The sequence below is a fragment of the Leuresthes tenuis genome, unplaced genomic scaffold, assembly GCF_036924035.1.
Source record: "Leuresthes tenuis unplaced genomic scaffold, fLeuTen1.0.hap1 SCAF_13, whole genome shotgun sequence".
Classification (NCBI taxonomy): domain Eukaryota; kingdom Metazoa; phylum Chordata; class Actinopteri; order Atheriniformes; family Atherinopsidae; genus Leuresthes; species Leuresthes tenuis.
This window is the reverse complement of record NW_027325367.1, coordinates 5,884,339-5,903,204: the sequence shown is the minus strand read 5'-3', so window position 1 is coordinate 5,903,204 and position 18,866 is coordinate 5,884,339. Positions and strand designations below refer to the sequence as shown.

General features: G+C 40.3%; 1 protein-coding gene across 6 annotated transcripts in view; it reads left to right on the top strand.

Annotated features, from left to right (window-relative positions):
- The window catches only part of dtnba (dystrobrevin, beta a), a 32,749-nt gene continuing 13,883 nt past the window's right edge, over positions 1 to 18,866 (top strand). For 4 of the 6 annotated variants that reach the window (XM_072362943.1, XM_072362942.1, XM_072362941.1 and 1 more), the window contains exons 1-9: positions 1 to 252; positions 6,164 to 6,215; positions 12,354 to 12,445; positions 12,644 to 12,724; positions 12,946 to 13,159; positions 13,255 to 13,340; positions 15,797 to 15,951; positions 16,113 to 16,212; positions 17,136 to 17,302. In XM_072362943.1, the coding sequence (XP_072219044.1) occupies positions 12,355 to 12,445; positions 12,644 to 12,724; positions 12,946 to 13,159; positions 13,255 to 13,340; positions 15,797 to 15,951; positions 16,113 to 16,212; positions 17,136 to 17,302 (894 nt within the window). In that variant the 5' untranslated portion in view covers positions 1 to 252; positions 6,164 to 6,215; position 12,354. Of the gene's footprint in view, positions 253 to 4,265; positions 4,356 to 6,163; positions 6,216 to 12,353; positions 12,446 to 12,643; positions 12,725 to 12,945; positions 13,160 to 13,254; positions 13,341 to 15,796; positions 15,952 to 16,112; positions 16,213 to 17,135; positions 17,303 to 18,866 lie in introns of those variants that run through there. The other 2 variants (XM_072362939.1, XM_072362940.1) reach the window with 2 other exon arrangements.

Here is an 18,866-nt window from a genome sequence, read left to right as displayed (position 1 = left end):
TCATCACAGCAGCAGCAGCAGCAACCGGTGCAAAAGCAGCGGCGGGTGGGTGCGGAGGGTGTGAAACATGGCTTGTTACGGAAATAAATAACGGGACAGGGGGACGAAATCATCTAAACCGAAGAGGAGGCCACAAAGCACGGCGAAAAAGGAGAGAAGAGGAAGCGAAGAACCGTGGTTACAGCTCAAGTCAGTGCCACACGTTTCAGTGTTGATGTATTTGGCCACGACTACCTGACGAAAATAGTCCCGGTAAGTAGAGCTCGTCTCTCGTAGCCTGTTGAAAGGATATAAGGTGGTGTGATAAGAGTACCGTAACGTTTTTTACTTTTAATGCTTAAATTTAGAACAGTTCGGCAGTGAGAGGTTTCAAGACCACATTCATTCGGGGAACAAGGTGAACAGGGAGTTAAACTTTTCTGCAACATGGCCGCTCAGATGTCACCAAGCTTCTCCGAAGTTGGCAGAAGTTAAAGGAGCTTCGACTCAAGGCTTTTATTTTAATTAAATGAGCCGGTGGTGTATATCAAAAACCGTTGGACAGAAATTAAATGTAAATATGCGTCGGCTGGGGTGTCTTTCCCTGTCCTTCGTGTTGTAGTAGACCAGATTGAAGTCATGCCCACTTTTTAAATCAAAACTGCTATTGGTGTTCGTGCTTGTGGGAGGAACGTTATTCCATTCAAAAATCTGGCAATTTATGTGTTACTTGGCTCGTCGCCAAACATTAAAGCTTTTTGTGGCAAAATGTAATACTTTCCTCAAATCCGAAGTGTCCATTATGAAATTCGGCACACCATTTTAAAGCTATGATAAAAACATTCACTGTACATTACAGTGAACAGAGTAACAAAAAATGAGTGCAGACAGCTGTCAGAATGCTGAAATGCCACTGTTAAGATGAATAATTAATTTGTGTCTGATCAGGTAGTTTTACAAAATGCTTTATCTTTGTTGAATCATCTAATTTATAAGTTTATGTGTTGTGGGGTCAGATGAGCAGGTTTACATCTCCACAGCCATTGTATTTTTGATGGTTTTGGTGGAATATGACAGTTTTCAGGTAGTTTTCCCTTATAAATACTTGGCAGATGTTACAGTTGCTGAAAAATCAATGCAACTTCTTTCTTTTATCCACATATAGATTTGTGGTATTACTTTGAAAATCTGAACTCCCAAACTGTTAAAATCAAGGACTATGCTGTGCAATTTAAGGATGTTAGAATATTTGATTATGAATGAGTTTTAAGGGTTTTTTCGCATAAATTTCTAAATTTACAGTAAGATTCATCTATCAGGTCTTTATTTCTTTGCAAGCTTATAAACAGTCAAGTTAAGTAACAATCAGCATATATAAGCAGTGATAAAGGTGTAATTTAGTGTTAAAATTCAAATCCTACAGCAGTATCACAAAGCCAGGCAGTTTGCAGACTCTTTCTCCCCATGAAGGAAGCTCAGAGGAGAAGGATGACGGTGAAAGGGGGAGATGAGACTGATAAGAAGAACTTCTACTTCTACCCTGCCGGATACATATTGTCTGCTTTATCTGAGCAGCCAGCCATTTGTTTACACTTAAAACAGAGTGAAATGAAAGGGGAAACAAGAAGTCATTCCTCACCCTGCACATAATAACTGGGTATACCTGCAGAGAACTCTTTGTAGTGTTTTCACACTGGCTTCTGCCTTCATAAAATTTAATTTCAATGCGTCTACATATGGAAAGACTTTGGTTAATGTTGCTTTGCAGTCGTACTGAAATGTGTTGCTGTCCTCAATGTGGGTGGGGAGATAATAGCAGAGAAGATGAACCCCATGATTACTCTGGTTTATGTAATTTCCCAGGAATCAAATTATAGTGAAATTAAAGCATTCTTTATTCCGCATGCAGGGATACTTTGATGTATCATGAACAGGAACCTCTGAGCTTTTTTGTGTTACATGTTTGGTGCTTCTGAGTTAATCCACAGCTAGTTTACAGCATTTCCAGAAGAAAATGCTTGGCATTTCTGTCTTTTTGCCCTCAGCAGCTTACTTGGAGGTCATTGACATTGATTTACAGGAATCCACGACAGATACTGCTGGGTCTCTGTGTCCTTAAGCAGCGGCAAAGCAGGTTAGGTTAAAGATAATGATAAAGAGCTGTAGAGTTTTCTTAAGCCACCCTTCAAGCATTTCATTTAAACTCTCACATACAGTAGAATATTTATTTGCCAGAGCTCATTGTAGACGCACTCAAACCATCGTGGTTTGTTCACAGCATTAAATGCAACTTTCACTTCCTTTCTCTTGTACTGTGTTTTTGTCTCGCACGCTCATCCTGTTGCTTTCACCATCTCAGTTTCTCGCTGTTTGCTTCCTTCCGGCGTCTTTGATGCATCTCGATTTCTATTAATCCTCACGCCTTCATCCTGCTGTTTTTCTCTTTCTCAGCTTCTGTGTTTATGTTTTTCACTCTGAGTAGCATTGAAAAGCCTTATTACAAGTCAGAGTTGTGGTTTTAGCCTCAAACTTTGACCGGTGTAAATAGAAACCGACAGAGAGGAGTCTGATAGGCGGACACTCCGTAGTACATCGCTGGGTATCTTAACTGGAAACAGCAATGTGCCGAACAATGCAAGGACCTCTGTTAGCGTGGGCGTGTTGCTTCAAGTAAAGCAAGAGCAATGAAATATGATCCATGAACACACTTGAAAGCTGGATTAAATTTGACAATAGGATCTGTAAAGTAGTTGCATTGTCTAAGGTTGTTATAGTTCTTTGTCACAGTAGCCAGATACATAGTGGTAGTATAAATGCTATCAAGCTAACCTGAATATTAGCTTGTAATTATTAAGTTTGACAATGAATCATCTTGCCAGAGCTCTTATTTTTTTTTTTTGTTTTTTTTTTTATGATTTGGCCAAATCCACATTCCTAGCATAGAGGAATTGAGTTCATATTGTCCATTCTGGGTTCTGGTGGAACTTTGGTGGGTTTTTAGACTTTTAAAGATCCTTACACCAAACTCCATCATGTCCACAGTTCTGCACCAGTCCTCCAGACACCCTCGGCATGCAAACCTTCCATTTTAAAGGCGTAACCAGAGATCTCTTGCTTCTGTTTTTACCTGCTTGATGGCAACCTCGGGGTCCTGCCAGGTCAGCCGGGTTGTCTATTTGGCTGCTCTGGGATCAAAGGTCACGAGTTTTGCTTTCAGTTCAGGCTGCTTGGAGTCTGTGATGTCAGGGGTGCTTCTGTGCTTATTGTGGTTATTCCCTTCATCATCAAGGAGTAAAGATTCTGTGTTGACCACTATTTTGTGCTTAAACATTTCGTTTGTCATTAACAAAGAATTGATACGTTTATTTGTAATATAAGTGTTAAACAGTCAGTTTGTTAGTTATTTTTGTAAGTTTTTTTCTCAATTTCCTCCCATTTCGTTGACTGTAGTGTGTCCAGTATGTTTTAGGAACATAATAAGTTTCAGCTGCCTTTCAGGTACGAATCCTTCCAGTTTTTATACAAAAAACATAATCTTACCTGTCAGTTCTGTCAGAAAAGTTGCTCAGTGAAGTATTTAGGAGGCGAGGGGAGGTTTTGTATGACAGCAATGTATATACAATGTATATACAGTCGGCTCAGCTTTTCTGTTTCTGGTTGTGTTTGTGCGTAAATACGAACGGAGATTTAATTTGTAAACGGTGCTACGTGGATGTGATGGAAAAGCATCAGCTACTAATATATATTTATTTCTTACTGCGTGTTAGAAGAGTCCGACAAACATTGTGGTGGCATGACAGCTGACTGAAACCTCAGTTAAACTGTTTCCACTTTTCAAACAGAGAGATTATTTTTTTTAATTTGGTGTCCATGTTGTCTAAATATTTGAGGATCCCTGAGGCCGAGCCAAACCACCGGTACTTCAGTCAACCCCGCAAATTGCAAAGTAAACCCAATTTCCTGAAATCTTAAGATTTAGAAAATTACCTCAGAGCTTTCTGAAGGATTTGTGGGTCCGGCCGAGGAGCCTCAAGAGGCCTGTGTGTTACAGTAAAGGGTCGTTTGGAGGATAAATAGCACTCTGGGTATTTCAGCAATGTCAGTGTCTAAAGTTGCAGCACACAGTACTGTAAATTTAACACACACACACACACACACACACACGAACTGGTCAGGTCCTGTCAGTGGTGGCGATGAGAGTGGTGGACAGCTGCTAGTGGTAATTTGGTCATGTGGCGTGCATGTTGTGTATCTGTGAGGTGTGGGTAGTAAACACCCTTCTTTAGTGCTGCCTCGTCTGCTGGACACCCATTTCTGTGTGTGCGCCTCCGTGTCAGCTTCTTCCATCCAGTTGGATTCGGCTCCCGAGCGCAGCGGTGAGTCCAGCGTGGGGGGATTTTTGCCGACAGATTCAGGCCTGTAGTGTGTTTGCTTTAAATTGAGGGTAGCTGGTGTTTAAGAACAGGTGTGCGATGCTTGTGCTAAGTGAGATGATGTGTGCTTTCAGGCCCTTATGTCTTGCTCAGGTGCGGGCCTGCATTTGTAATCACTGTTTTGATGTGGCGTTGAGGAAAGTGTGTGTGGTTTAGTGTTATCAAACAGGTGCACTGGTTGGGTGGTCTGCACTGAAGCAGGACTTACTTTTCTAATCATCAAATCTACCACAATCTGGGGAACTTTAACATGTTTATAATGGTTGTTATCACTTATCACTGGAGGATCTGGATGGTGATGAAGGTTTTCTGATTGAATCGTCACAATGAGGCTGAAAATTGGTTGTAAAATACGCAGTTTGAATTAGGTCAGTGCCACGTTTGGTTTCCATAGAAAAATATTAGATCTCATGAGGATTGTGGCGCTCAGAGTAGGCTGTCATACCAGACCGAGCTCACGTTGTTAAACTGACAGCCACAATGTTTACTGGTGTTTATTTATGGCAGCTTACTCCGTCTTATTGCACCAAATCCTACTATAATGAGTACAGTTTTACTTTAATTATAAGATTACCTTACAAACTGCCCCCTCAGGGATGAATAGAGGTTTTACTTGAATTACATTCACAATTAAACCTTTTAGATTATGGGTTAATATCTATAATAAAACCCAGAATATGAGGTGTTATTTAGATGATGATGAAAAGCTTCATTTATATGAAACATACTCTTAAGTGTGGTTGATTTTAGCAAACAAAACGTACAATACAGACAAAAGTAAGAATTTGGCTACTCGTTTTCGATGCTTTTTGATAAGGGATGTAACGAGACTGATAAAAATGACAAACACTCAGCCTCGTGTCCTGGTTTCCTTTTCTGTTAAGTATCAGAAAGCCACTCACACAGTAGCACTACTTGTTCATCATGCTGTCATAAACCACTCTAACTCAACAAGTGTGATAGATGGGGACGTATTTAACAGCTGAGAACACAGACAGATGTAGACAGCCTGAGGTTAGTAACACTGAGGTTGGTAACCACATGCTTTGGCATTTAATCAACTTTAATAGACAGCAAATACAGTATGTTTGTGTTGGACACCTGTGTGATCTCTGTTCTGCTTGTCACGCCTCCTGCATACAGGATGTTAAATATTAAGCCTTTTTTGAGTCTTTATTTCTTCTGAGCTGTTCAAACATCCTTACAGTTCAGTGAAGAAATTAACCTGCAGAAATTTACCACTTTTTTGGGGGATATTTGCCTTCAAAACACCTTATTAAACCAGAAGAGAAACCCTCTTTTTTTATTGTTAGCAAAGAAGTGGACGGTGTTGCTTACATGCTGGTTTTAAACTTTCAGATTATATAAAGTGCATATGCCATTGATTTATTGTTTTAAAGACTTTAAATCCACGCTGAGATTGAGCCTGTCTTGTCAAAGACAGTTGGGGTCTTTAAAACAAAAGGAAATCTCTGAATGAACTTTCTCCTGAAATTAGAAATGAACCCTGAAACATTTTTCCTGGCTACAATTCATTCATTGATTCATTGGTGGAAGAAATGACCTAAATGCAATTATCCTCCTTTTATCTACAGATACATGAGATATGTGCTGCTCTAACCACTCTACAACTGTGTGTCTGTGGGTTGTGTCTATATTAGAGTGCATCCCCACAGGGCTTTGCTGTTATTGTTTAAATGTTGAAAAGACTTCTCAAAGGCCTTTTTCTTCTTTTTCTGTCTCCCTGTCAGACGTCCTTTGTTGAAGCTCCTCTGTCCTGTGTGACCCCCCTGACACAGAGAGGTATGACCACACACATACACACCCTCATATACGCAGTACGTATACGGGATGCATTAGTGAAGGTCCCGTAATTCAAGCATTTGGCTACCTTTTCTAAACTTTATCTTGAGCCACAGTTTAGTGGAAAACTGGGAGTGTGGCCTCTGGTTTAGTGGGTGTTTATTCAGTCTTTTTCGTGTGTTTGTTTCCGTAAAGCTCAGCAAATGTCGGCCATAATAAAACACCATGGTGCAACACAAATGTGCATCGCCACCCGCACAAACTCAGAAAAGCAACAGTCAGCAGAGCTGCAAACGCTGAACTTCTCTGCGTCACCTCCGTTTATTTTCACTGCTTGTTTGTAGTCAGTATTTCGTCTAATGTCACAACTAATAACATTTTATCTGCAGTGAGCTTGATTAAGTATAAAGTAACTTAGATTTGCTGAATCTCATTCTGCACCACAGGCTGAGTCAAAAGCATCAACATCTGACACGTCTCTGGTGTGGAAGTTAAAGAGCTTTTTATTCTGTTTTTAATGGGCTAAAAAGGAAGTGTACACACAAAGCTTTCTCCTTCTAGATTTTCACACGTTTTAACTTCCAGGATCAGTCACTTTTAAGCAAATCCACTGCTTTAATTTAGTTTTCATCTAAAGGAGCCATCCTCAGAGCTCGCTGTGAGGCGAGTGTACAGGGACCGTCTATCAAATTCAGCAGTGAAAAGAGACAGTGTTAGTGTTTAGTGTTACATAAAGAGTAATATACTCCAATTATTTGTATAAAAAAGCTCTGGAGCACTTAATAATACAAAAATACATAAATGGAAAGTTATTTAATAGCCAGATCAAATATAATAGTATATAGTAATATAAGAGTATGAATGATCCATCCTTAATGTTTATCACCCAGAATTGGAATCAGCAAGTTAGGCTAAACAATTAGAAACCTCTGTTTGAAATCTGGCTTATCCATCTTTATGGTATTCATATCCACTGCAACTTCTACCTGTACAATAACTAAAACAAAGACAGGGCCATCAGACATACGGGGAATGTGAATCTTTTGATATCACGTGTTTGATTCAGCTGTTATTCTTGGAATTACGATTCTCACAAAACGTATTCTCGATTCAGTACAAAAGAACGCTAATTTCAGACTCTGTTCAAGTCTGATCTGAGAGGTTAAACCTTCAGCTTTTAGCGTAAATGAACTCAATCCTTTAGTGTTTCCTGGAACAATGACAATAAAAGCAATGTTTTTGTCGTGTGGGTGTGTTTTAAAAGTGTTGATATGGCACGAGCATCAGACATGAAGTTAAAAGTAGATGTATGTTGCATCAGGTTTCAGTGGATGAAAGGAGTCCAGCTGTTCCGCCCAAACACGCCTTTAATAAAGATGAGACCGGCTTGAAATTGTTGCTGCTTCATATCAGAGAAACTACAAACACGAAGCGTTAAGTTTGACAGCTACCGACTCGATGTGAGTCTGTTTTACCCAAATAGGTTTCAAATGGATTTTTCATGGCTGTTTGGCTTCATCATTGCTGTTCATCGTGGTTTACGTTTGTAAGCGAAGAGACAGCTGGTAATCTAAAAATAAACCTAGAACTGTGGCACGTTACGGTCCCAAAGCAATGCTATGTGTACCAATTATTTTATTTATTTGAGTGCAAAGAAGAGATTTCATGGATGTAAAACCTATCATCCGAGCAGTGTTTGATTCTACTGTATTAGATGGAGTTATGGCACCTTTATGCCATTTGGATCCACTTCCTGTGACCCAGTGGTTGGGGGGGAAAATGACTGCCAAGCTGTTTCCAGCCCTCTGACATATTTTGGGATAATTGTGGAAAGCGTAATTGTATCTATGGTGATTTAAAGCTTTCATAGTTTAAAAAAGGAAACAAATCTCACAGGCCAAACGTTCTCCCATGTCAGCTTTACTCACTCAGACAGACATGGACAGACAGACAGGGTGTAGTTATCACCAGGCTGGAAATAACAACTTACTCACCACGAGAGTCCCGCTGTGGAGACTCGTGGAAGCGGTCACGACACTTCTTTTGGCTCATTTTCGTCTCCAGTAGAAGTCGTAAAACCTCAGCAGCGAACCTTTTACTGACTCATACATCCACCTGTTATCAAGTGTTTTAAAAGTCAGTTGGTTTTCAGGTTTTTAGGCTGAAAATCTTTTGTTTACATCTGATGATAAATAATTAATCGGCGTAATAATTATAAAAAGAAATGCGCTGATGAGCTCTATTAAAAGTCTCTTTCGTAGAGGAAAAAGCTTCCTCATCAGAGCTGCATATTGTATGTAAGATTGTACTGAAGTTAAAGGCATGAGACAGTTGTTTATCCAAACGTCTGAATGCATTTTGCTTGTCGGAAGCTGTTGATGTAATCCGTGACATTCCTGCAAACATGTTGCTCTCCTTTTGCAGTGTGTAAAAAGCTACTGTTCAGTTTGATTTGCATAGAGGGAAATCACAACATGGGTTATCTCAGGTCATTTTACGTTGTCAGGAAACACAACCTTCCATCACAGAGAGAAACCCAGTGACTGGTGATAGCACATGGGCCAAAAACGCCCTTTTAACAGGAAGAAACGTCCTGCAGAAACAATACTCAGAGAGGATAGCCATCTGCCTCGACTGGATGAGAAGAAAGTGACACGAGAAACCAGAGGAAACAACAAACAGATGGACAACTTGGTGAACACGCATCAGAAATGTAGCTCTGGAGCCATAAATATCCACAGAAATGAACACAGAGGGAAGAAGTGAGGAAGTTAATAACAGTGTTGTTAAAGGCTTGGAGAGTGAAACGGATTAGAGCAGAGGACGTGTGCTCAGTTTGTCTTTGCTGTCGAGTAACAGGACGTTTCTTATCCAGTATGCATCTACAGGGGCATCCTGCTAAAAGAAACGCTGAATAAAAGGCTACTAAAGCTGAGACTCTGAGTATCTACAAGACACGAGAAACTGCTTTATTTATTCGGGATGTTTACAGATTTCTCACCGCATTGGCTACTGCACAAGTGAAATAACCGCCCTCCACGCGCTGCAATTCTCCTCCAAATAGTAGGCGTCGCTACTGAGAAAATGACACCGCTGCATAGCAGGAACAGCACAAGAAGAAGTCGTTCAGGAAAGATTATCATTCCCACACAGACAGAAAAACAGTTTCAGCTTATCCAAAGTTTTTGTAAAAATTTGAGAGGTTGAGAACAGTGAGCGTAAAAGGAACATTAGTAACATGGTTCACTAGTTGCAGTTCATACTGACAGCAGATCCTTTTAGGTAATCATCACACAGAATACCAGTTAGCATGTGCACCAGTTAAATTGTACCATATGACAAAGTTTCAGCATTGCGATCAGTTTGGAGAAACTGGCACATCAAGCACTCCAGTCCCTGCAGGGTGGGATGAATTTAACCCAGCAGAGGGGCTCTAACACACCAGGCAACTGTGGGAGCTGTTCAATAGGAAGCTCCTCCATTGATTGCATGAATTGAATGACCCCTCTTTGTGTTTCTTTTTGCAACCAGATATTCTTCTTTTGTTCCGCCGCTCAGGTTCTGTGTGTTTTCCATTCGTGACACACAGCAAAAAGAGTTGTTGCATGACTTTATTTGAATGTCCATCTTCAGGCACATGTTTTTGACCTCCCAAAGCCTGTACATGACCACTGTCATGGAACATTTAGAATAAATGGAGGAAACGCCTCAAACTTACTGAAGCATGTCAAAGACAGGCATCCAGATCAGTGCACAGAACTCTGTGTGAGTTAGTTTCACTTGTATTTAACATATGAACAACAGTTCAGTAAAAATTTTAAGTCCTTAAATGTTGTTTTTCCTCTGAGTGTGTCCTGAATCCTGAATCTGTGCTAATGTCTTTACACATTTTACCTGCTGTTTTAGATGCTACGGCACATAAAACACACACGCTACATTACTTTCCACTAACTTCCGGGTCCGGAGTTTATTGTTGCGACTCAAATCTTGAGCGTGAACCATTGCAGTGGCGATAATTAGAAGCAATTAATCAAATCTGGTGCTTTTGTACGTCCATTTGGCTCCCTGTGACGTACCGAGTGTGCTGTCTCAGAGTTGAACCACAAGCCTGTTATCTGACCAGATGTTTTACAAAAAGAGAAACTATGCTGGACCAAGTGTTATCAGCAACCTCTGCGGGACGGGAGAGGAGCAGTAATGAAAGGGTTATTTCAGGGAAGGTTTGAGAGTGAGTGGGTTTCTGAGGGTGACTGAAAGGAGGAGTCCTTCTTTTGTCTGGATGAAGCGAGAAGTCTCCTGGGAAGCTCTCAAATCCTCTCTGGAATGTGTTGGCTTGTCACCACATTCATACAAGGAATGCAAATATTTGTGTGCATGTGTGTGTGTGCGTTTCAGTTATGTGGTGTAGTGTAACTGTTACCATGGTGACTTGGTTACCTCTGGCTTTTTCTTGCTTTGTCTCTTCTTCTTTACCTGATTAATTGTTCAAATGCCAGCCTGCAGCTCAGCTTTCATCAGCTGTTCTCATTAATCTGTTCGTTTATCGAGCTCTCAAAAAATCCTACGGCCTGTTGGGTGTGACCACGAGTCTACGAGCAAAAATTAAGAGACATTTATAGTTTAGTTTGGTTGTTTTTGTAGTATTTTTAGAAAGTTTATGTCAAAGTTTTATAGACTTTCATGAAAGAACTTCAGGATCTTCAAAGATCTTGAAGTTAAACTCAAATAATGCTTCGATTAGTATTATTTTTCAGTAAGTTAAGTTCCGTTCTTCTTTTATTATTCCTCTATTTCTAACTGCTCACTAATTCTGCTCTGGATTTGGGAAACCAATACAGCTTAAATGCCTAAAAGAGAATTTATTTTAGAAAGGCAGCTAGTTTTTAGGCTCAAACAATTTGTATATATAAAGTTACTGCATAGTCATACTTTGCTAAATCAGAAGAAGGCTACAAGACGGTGAAAAGTAGAGGAGTTATTTATTGTTGTTATTCAGATTTTTCTCAGATTTTAATGTGTGTTTAGAAGAAATTTAAGAACAATCCAGTGAAAAAACGAACAATCGAAGCTCAGAAAGAATCGCAAAACTATCTTTAGCTCAGAATTTACTTTAAAACAAAAAGTAACCATGAATTTGTTATAATTGGCTTTGTTCTTAGACATTATGCTCATATTCTGTATTTTTCTAAACAATCTACTGTATGTTCCTATTTTGTACTCTGCTCATACTAAACGAGGTGTGTCCTTGAAAGACGTGTAAGTCCAACCTCTGTGAGATAAATGTGAAGAAGATAAATGTCCAGAGCTGCCGTACTTTGCCTGTGACCAGAATAAATACTTTGTTTTATTTAAGATTTCTCCGGCTTCTTCTTGGGCTTCCAATGAAAGAATCGGGCTAACAAATTGAACTGGGACAGTTATTGATGTGGCAGTAAAATCACTTCTATTTAACTGTTTTTTTTAAGTTGTTAGTGAAGTTATGAACATTTAATAATCGATATATGGAAGCTGGGAGAGGCCATGCTTGAACTTTCTTTAATTTTATTGCCAGATTACAAGTTAATTATCTCATTATCTGGAGATAAAGGAGCTTGTTTGGCAGTGATAGTGGGTTAATTATGTCATTTTGACATGATAAGAATAGTTTTGTCACGATAGTGCATAAATTCATGTTGTTATCTCAAGATAACATGACTTCTGTTCCTGAGATACTTTCTGTGCTCAACCGCTCGACTTAAAGTGCCAAGTGTCACCTTGTGATCTCATGAAACCAGGCTCGTTTTGAAAAGATTACTGGCTACTTACTATATGTTGTGATCTCATAAAACCAAAAGGCTGATTGATAGAAACTGTAGAAACAAGATTGTAGTTAAATCTTTGCATAGTCCCATGCCAGTAAATGTAATAAAGATACTTAGGATAAAGGTCAGGAGTGTGAATCCAGTGATGTGTGGTGTTGTAGTACATGGGAGGCTGGATTATGCTCCTTTAAACTTAAAGATTAGTATCATTACAGGTGCTGGAAGGTTTGGCAAGCTGTCGCTCCCTCCAATTAGACACTGATGTTTTCATTTTATCGTTATCATGAAAAATGACAAAGAAGTTTAGATTTTTCCTGCTGTGCTGCGTTTCATGCAGGATGGTGATGGAGGAGGGGGGCCAGAGAGACCGAGGTAGGGGGGCTGCGGTGGCGGCGCCAGCAGAGGGGAGGCAGATCTTTGTGGAGCTTGGTGAGCAACCTTTACCCTGAGTTAAACAGCCTTTCATTGCCACATCACAATACTTTCTAAAACATAGCTCTGAACGTTCGTGTCTGTGGTTTAAATAGAATCATCTCTCTTTATTTAGTTTTGGGATTTCTTTCTTACTTACTTATGCTTCATTTAAATGAACCAGCAGAGTGTCACGAGTGTCTTCTTCTTCCACAGGGGAGCAGAACTTTGATGGCATTTGTCTCTCTACATACCGGACTGCCTGCAAGCTCAGATTTATCCAGAAGAGATGCAACTGTGAGTCACGGCTCATGGTATTAGTCAGAGTTGAGTTAAAGTAGCCATTAAGTATCATCATTTGACGTGTTTTTGACACAGTAACATGCAAACTGCCTCATACGTAATGGGAGAAAGTGTCTGTTAGTGTTAGTTGTGTTTATTTTAGGGATGATACAAAGCTTTAAAAATTACTTTATTTACAGTATAAGATGAGACCAAATTTGACTTTCTCCTTTCAGTGCATCTGATCGACATATACAATGTGATCGAGGCGGTACGGGACGCGGGGCTAAATGCAGTAGAGCTCAATGCCGGCATCTCTGTGACCAGACTGGAGAACCTGGTGTCCTCGCTGTTCAACCAGCTCAGCAAACGCCTGCCCACCACTCACACCATCAACCCACAGGAGAGCACCGTCCTCCTGGTCGAATTCATACTGGCTGCCATCGAATGGTAACGAGCCACGAGGAGCCGACACGTTGCGTTTGCCCGCATGAGCTCGTGTCACATGAGGTTTAATGTGAAAATGCTGTGTTTGTGTGTCGCAGTGAGCCAGATAGCCGTCTGACGGTCCTCTCTGTGAAGGCGATGCTGGCTACTCTGTGTGGAGGGAAACTGGTGGATAAACTTCGCTGTGAGTACCAGCTGACACCATCATTACTAACCTGGAATCTGTCACCGATCAGTTCTTTTAGGTTTGGTCTAATACTTTAAACATCCCTGAGAAAAAATAAGCTATACATGTGAATACAGAGATGGAATTCCGTCACACCTGTAATGTTTAACATCGGGGAACCCCCTTAAAGGTGGCTAAACACTGTAATTTCACCCATCGTTACCTTTTATTTTAGAGTGGCTGCAGCTCAGGAGGCAGGATGGCTATCTTGCAACTGTGGAGAGCAACACAGTGTCACATTAACATAAAGTAGCAGGTTTTATCAGCCCACAGTTGTCATTTCTCAGTTAAACTTGTTGCTTTAAAGTAAAAAGAAGAAAAAACAGGCTGTCTGTAGTGGTATGATCTTCCTTAGTTTAATCCAATCAAAGGTCAAATCAAATTTATTCATAAAGCACAATTAAAGTTGACCAAAGTCCTGTGCAGAACTTGACATGAATAAGAAACGAAAACTAAAACGTAAGTAGAGTAAAAGCATATAAAAACACCAAGTAAAACTTAATAAAAGAGTGATCCTCGAAAGCGGGACAGCTACAAGCTTTACAATCAAATCGAATCGCAGCTCTACTCCATTCGATTTAACCAGGAGCCAGTGTTGAGATGCACAAACTGTTGTTTTCTTCGGGAACCAGTCAGGAGTCTGAGGGCCGAGTTCTGAACCAGCCCAGATACAAGCAGCTCCAGTAATCCAGCCTCGAGGTGATTAAGGCTCGAATGACTGTCTCCAAGTCATTGCCGTAAATAATAGATCTCAGTTCAGCCACGTTCCTTGAAAAGTTGTCAAAAGAACATAAATAGCATGATGTTAAAAACGAGTTCCTCGTCTGTCTTTTCACAGTGGTTGTAGAGACCAGACGATCCAGCAGTTAAAAGATATAGTCTTTATCATCGCTCGGCTTCAGCTGTGTTGATTAGAGCCGTGACAGCGATGATGCGTGTGTGACGTCTTCAGTCGTGGATGTTTGTGTTGTCTTCCAGCCGGTGTTTTCAGATGGCCCTTCGGGGCTATCTTTTATTGTATTTTGCAGCGACATTCGACGTGGTTGTACAGATTGGAGGTGTTACAGCTTACAGATGATGACGCCTTGTGTATCGTCATCAGATTTAAAGCTGACAAAGTTCCTGGTGGGGAAATGTGCTCCATTTTTCTTTTTTTTTTTTTGGGACCAGCCTTAATGCTAATTAGCCAGCTGTTCCTCCTTGTTGTTGTCATGTGAATGATGGAGAATGAGGAAGAGAGACGACAGAAGTGATTGAGTTATATGACTGAATCATTCGCTAATCTAAATCTAAAGGGTGAGAATGTGCAAATGGCACGGTCTGAACGCAGGAACATGTATGTGCAAGAAATAGCCATGAATCTAGATGGTAAATTATGTTTTTTTTGGGTTTTTGCCCTGCATAAAAGTGGGTGTTAATACATTCAGCGGTTTGTTGCTCACCCACGAGCTGCAATTCTGCTGCTATTTGTTTCCGTACTGCGTCTTTTTTGGCGGCACGAGGCCTCCTCTGCCACAGCTCAACCAGATATTCTTCCTGTTTTTAGTTCAGCATTTTGCAGAGATCTCATTTGGCCTCATTGACACTGTGCAGGTCACCAGCATGATACATTTGTATTTGTTGGTTGGTAGACGCTGATCAGCAGTAACACTGCAGGATCATTCTAATTTTGTCTCCGGAGTCACCTGTTTTACCGTCTTTTGTCTGAGACAGCCAAAACTCACCGTGTACACAGTTTTATACCGTATAATGGCTGCTTTAAGTCCTTTTGAGTGGTTGCCAGTTTGAACATTTCTACCAATATGATTGGTTAGCTGAATGAGAAGTTGTTCAAATAAGACAAAAATGAAAAAATATTGCAAAAATTGATAAACATATTTTTATCCTTGTTTTTCCTCAAGGCGACCTACGTAACTCTGGCTTTCTTAAAAGAATTAAACTGCTGTATGGACCCCCAGTTTGACCTTTTTGCACTCTTAAAACGACTACATAAGGCTGTCACACCTTCTTAATTTACATGTGAGCTCTTCATATTTAATCTACAAGCTTAGATACATTGTTTCTGTGCTTATTTTTGAATAATCTTAAACGGTTCTGTTGTAGTCTCGGCCTGTGTTGACGTGTACACATGTTTCATATGTGCCACCTTGTGGAAAATACACGTCAGTGCTGCTGTTTCTTAATGCATGACTTCCCTGCACATGCATCACTTTAATCAGGTTTGCAGTGTTGACAAAAATCCACGTCATGATAGAGATTCACCTCCATTCAGTAGATTCAGTGGGTTCTTGCAATGTAAGCTGGAGTTATTATGTGGCTTTAGTTCAAAGTTAAAGTTGGAGGCAGAGAGATGTCGTGTTTAAGCGAGTGTCATGTAATGCCTCACCTGTCTAACTGTATTTGTGTGTGTGTAGACGTGTTTTCTCAGGTATCTGACTCCAACGGGGTGTTGGGGCTGTCAAAGTTTGACAGTTTTCTGCGAGAGGCTCTCAAGCTGCCTACTGCTGTACATGAAGGACCGTCCTTTGGCTACACACAAACTGTGGCACGCTCCTGTTTCCCACAACAGGTACACACACACACACACACACCTTTCCTTTATCTGAACTTTAGGTTATAGTAAACAATTTGTTTTGCCATTTATCGTATTTCTACCATGCAGCAGATTGAAATGAATAAATCTACTGTGCGTTGTGTTTCTGAGCAGCCTTCTCTGTTGTTAATGTGTAGAAGAGGGTGATGCTCAACATGTTCCTGGACATTGTAGCGGACACTCCTCAGTGTCTCATCTGGCTGCCTCTCATGCACCGCCTGGCCAATGTGGAGCATGGTAAACACACACAAACACACACACTCCAAAGTTTATCACAGGAAATCAACCTTGCAGGTGCCTGATTTTCATTTTGCTGCATTTTTAAAAATATTTTCACGTTTAACAAGACATTTCTTTTCTTTTTGGACTGATAAAAGGTTCCCTGATAAAAGGTTCCCTTCTATGCTGCAAAAATACAACTTTCTGGCATTTTTCTTTAAGAGTGACCCATGTTTTTGAATTCTCACCTCGAAAACAAGCAAAATAAAGTAAAATCTGATCATCTAAGATAATTTTGAATAAACCCAGCACTTCCCATCAATGTGGCATGACGTACCCTGTGTCTGCCAGCTGTTTACGATGGCAAACATCAAACTTTAGACATTTTTTCTGGAGCTAAAACGTCTCTCTAGCCTTCCAATGGATAAAAATTCCCACGGGGAATAGCTAGAGTTTCTTTTCTTTAGACAATCCTCCCCCTGTTATTGGTACACAGTGCTGCAGCATATCCGATTACCTCTGGCTTTGTTGGGATTAACTCTCATTTTGTCAGGTAACTGAAACAAACAGCCGAAGCCTCAGCTGCGAAATTAAAGCTCATTAAAGACTCTGGTTTATAGACCAAAATTAGAGCTGCATTCGATGATTTCAGCCAGTCAGGATAGGCAATCGAGAATGTGAATGTAATGTGAAAACCTGAAACAGCAGAAGAAACTGTCAAATAAACGGCAATAGGGGCGACTGTGATGAAAAATGACAAGTTTTGGTCAAAGAAATGTGTAAAATGAACTGTAATAAGAGATGAGTCTGAAAACTGATACTGAATGCTGTGGATTTTAGTGTTTTTCACATCTCTAACTGAGCAGTGTTGTCTCTTTATCAACGCATCTCACCTGTTCGACTGATTGACCAGCTGACCACACTGATTGTCTTTTTTCCAGTCTATCATCCCGTGTCGTGCTCCTACTGCCGTGGAAACGGTATGACTGGCTTTCGCTATCGCTGCCTCCGCTGCCGTGGTTACCAGCTTTGCCAGAACTGCTTCTGGCGCGGTAATGCCAGTGGCTCTCATAGCAGCCAGCACCAGATGAAGGAGCACTCGTCCTGGGTGAGCCGCCGTGTGCTTACTCGTTTATCACACCAGGGGGCACTCACTGTGTTCTTTAGTGTGAACTTGTATGAACTTTGAAAGTACAAGACATTTTGTTTGGTCCCCACTTCCTCACAGATCTTTTTAAGGGTCAAGACTTTGTTTCGGTGTTAAAGGTGGAATTATAAGCTGGTTTTAAACTTGATCTTTGATGATCTCAGTGTATGAAAATCTTGCAAATATCTTTTAATAAGTTACAACTTGGGGTTAGTAGCTTATTAATTTTGATTTATTTAGCTCTAAATTCCTGAATGGCAGTGGCACTGTCCTCCAAAGTTGCTATAAAGCTGCACTAGCTTGAAGGGAAGAATGAAAAAATGAAAAAAATAATTAATGGATGGAGACATAGTTGTTGAATTATTCATCCGTAAGTCTTGGCATAACTTGTCTTATCAATGTTTCAGTGTCAGGGATAAACCTCCAATTTGTGGAGCTGCCTGCTTCATATCACAAGCAACTCCTTGTAAAAATCCTCTGCAGATTTTACACATACTTTCAAACCTGGCAGCCTTTTCCCGCTTCATTTTATGCTCCGTGCAGATGCTTCTTCCTGGCATTCTTAGGATGAGACATGCTGCTTACAGTAAATGTGCATTACAATAAACAATTAGAAGCAAAAGCCTTCAGGAAGACAAAAGGAAATATTCCATAGAAATGAAACTTAGATGTTTGTTACATATGGCTGTTTGCAACTGTTAACCTTTTACAGCACAGCAGTAACTCATACATCTCTGAAACAACAGACTTTGCCTTGATGAAGCTCAACAATAATCAGCCTATTAACACCCACTCAAGGAAGAAACAGCAGCTGAGACTCAGATCTAGCAGGTACCTGCTAAAAAAAAAGTTTTTCCATTTAACTAAAAGATCTGAAGGAAATACCACAAGATACTTTTAAAATCCAGCTTAAAAGGAACCCTGACTGACATGACTTATAGACCATCATATGTTCTAAATATCTTCATCTGGTTTTAATGTGTTATTAGAACCACATGAGGATCCTCAAAGGTTATCACATGTTTTCAGTTATAATGCCCACCATTATTATTCCAGTTGGATGGCTCGACAGCTACCATTTTAGTATTGTTACAGCCTGCGGGAAAGTCATCGTTTCAGTGCCATAGAGGGCTGCCTTTTGTCTTAGTTTACAGTTGAAAGGCAAATGGGGAAGTAAAGCAAGTCTTTACAGCTCTCCTGGATAACAGACGACGGTTATGCTCTCACCACGTCTTCTCTAATCCATTTGATATCTCTGTTATCCAGTGCTGACAGGAAAGAGCTGTCGGATGTAACTAGCTGTCATTTGATAAGTATATAATTGCGATGTGAATCTATCTATTTGTGTTATTATGTCTGCAGGGTTTTAGTCCCGTTTAAACAAGCAGCTGGTAGTATCGTTTAAAGTGGGCCGAAAAGCTCTAATATCGACGTATGAGACATTCAGCTCATATAAGTCCAGGTTTAATGAAAGAAAAGAGAGAATCCAGACCAAGTGAATCGGAGATGTGACACTGACATGACA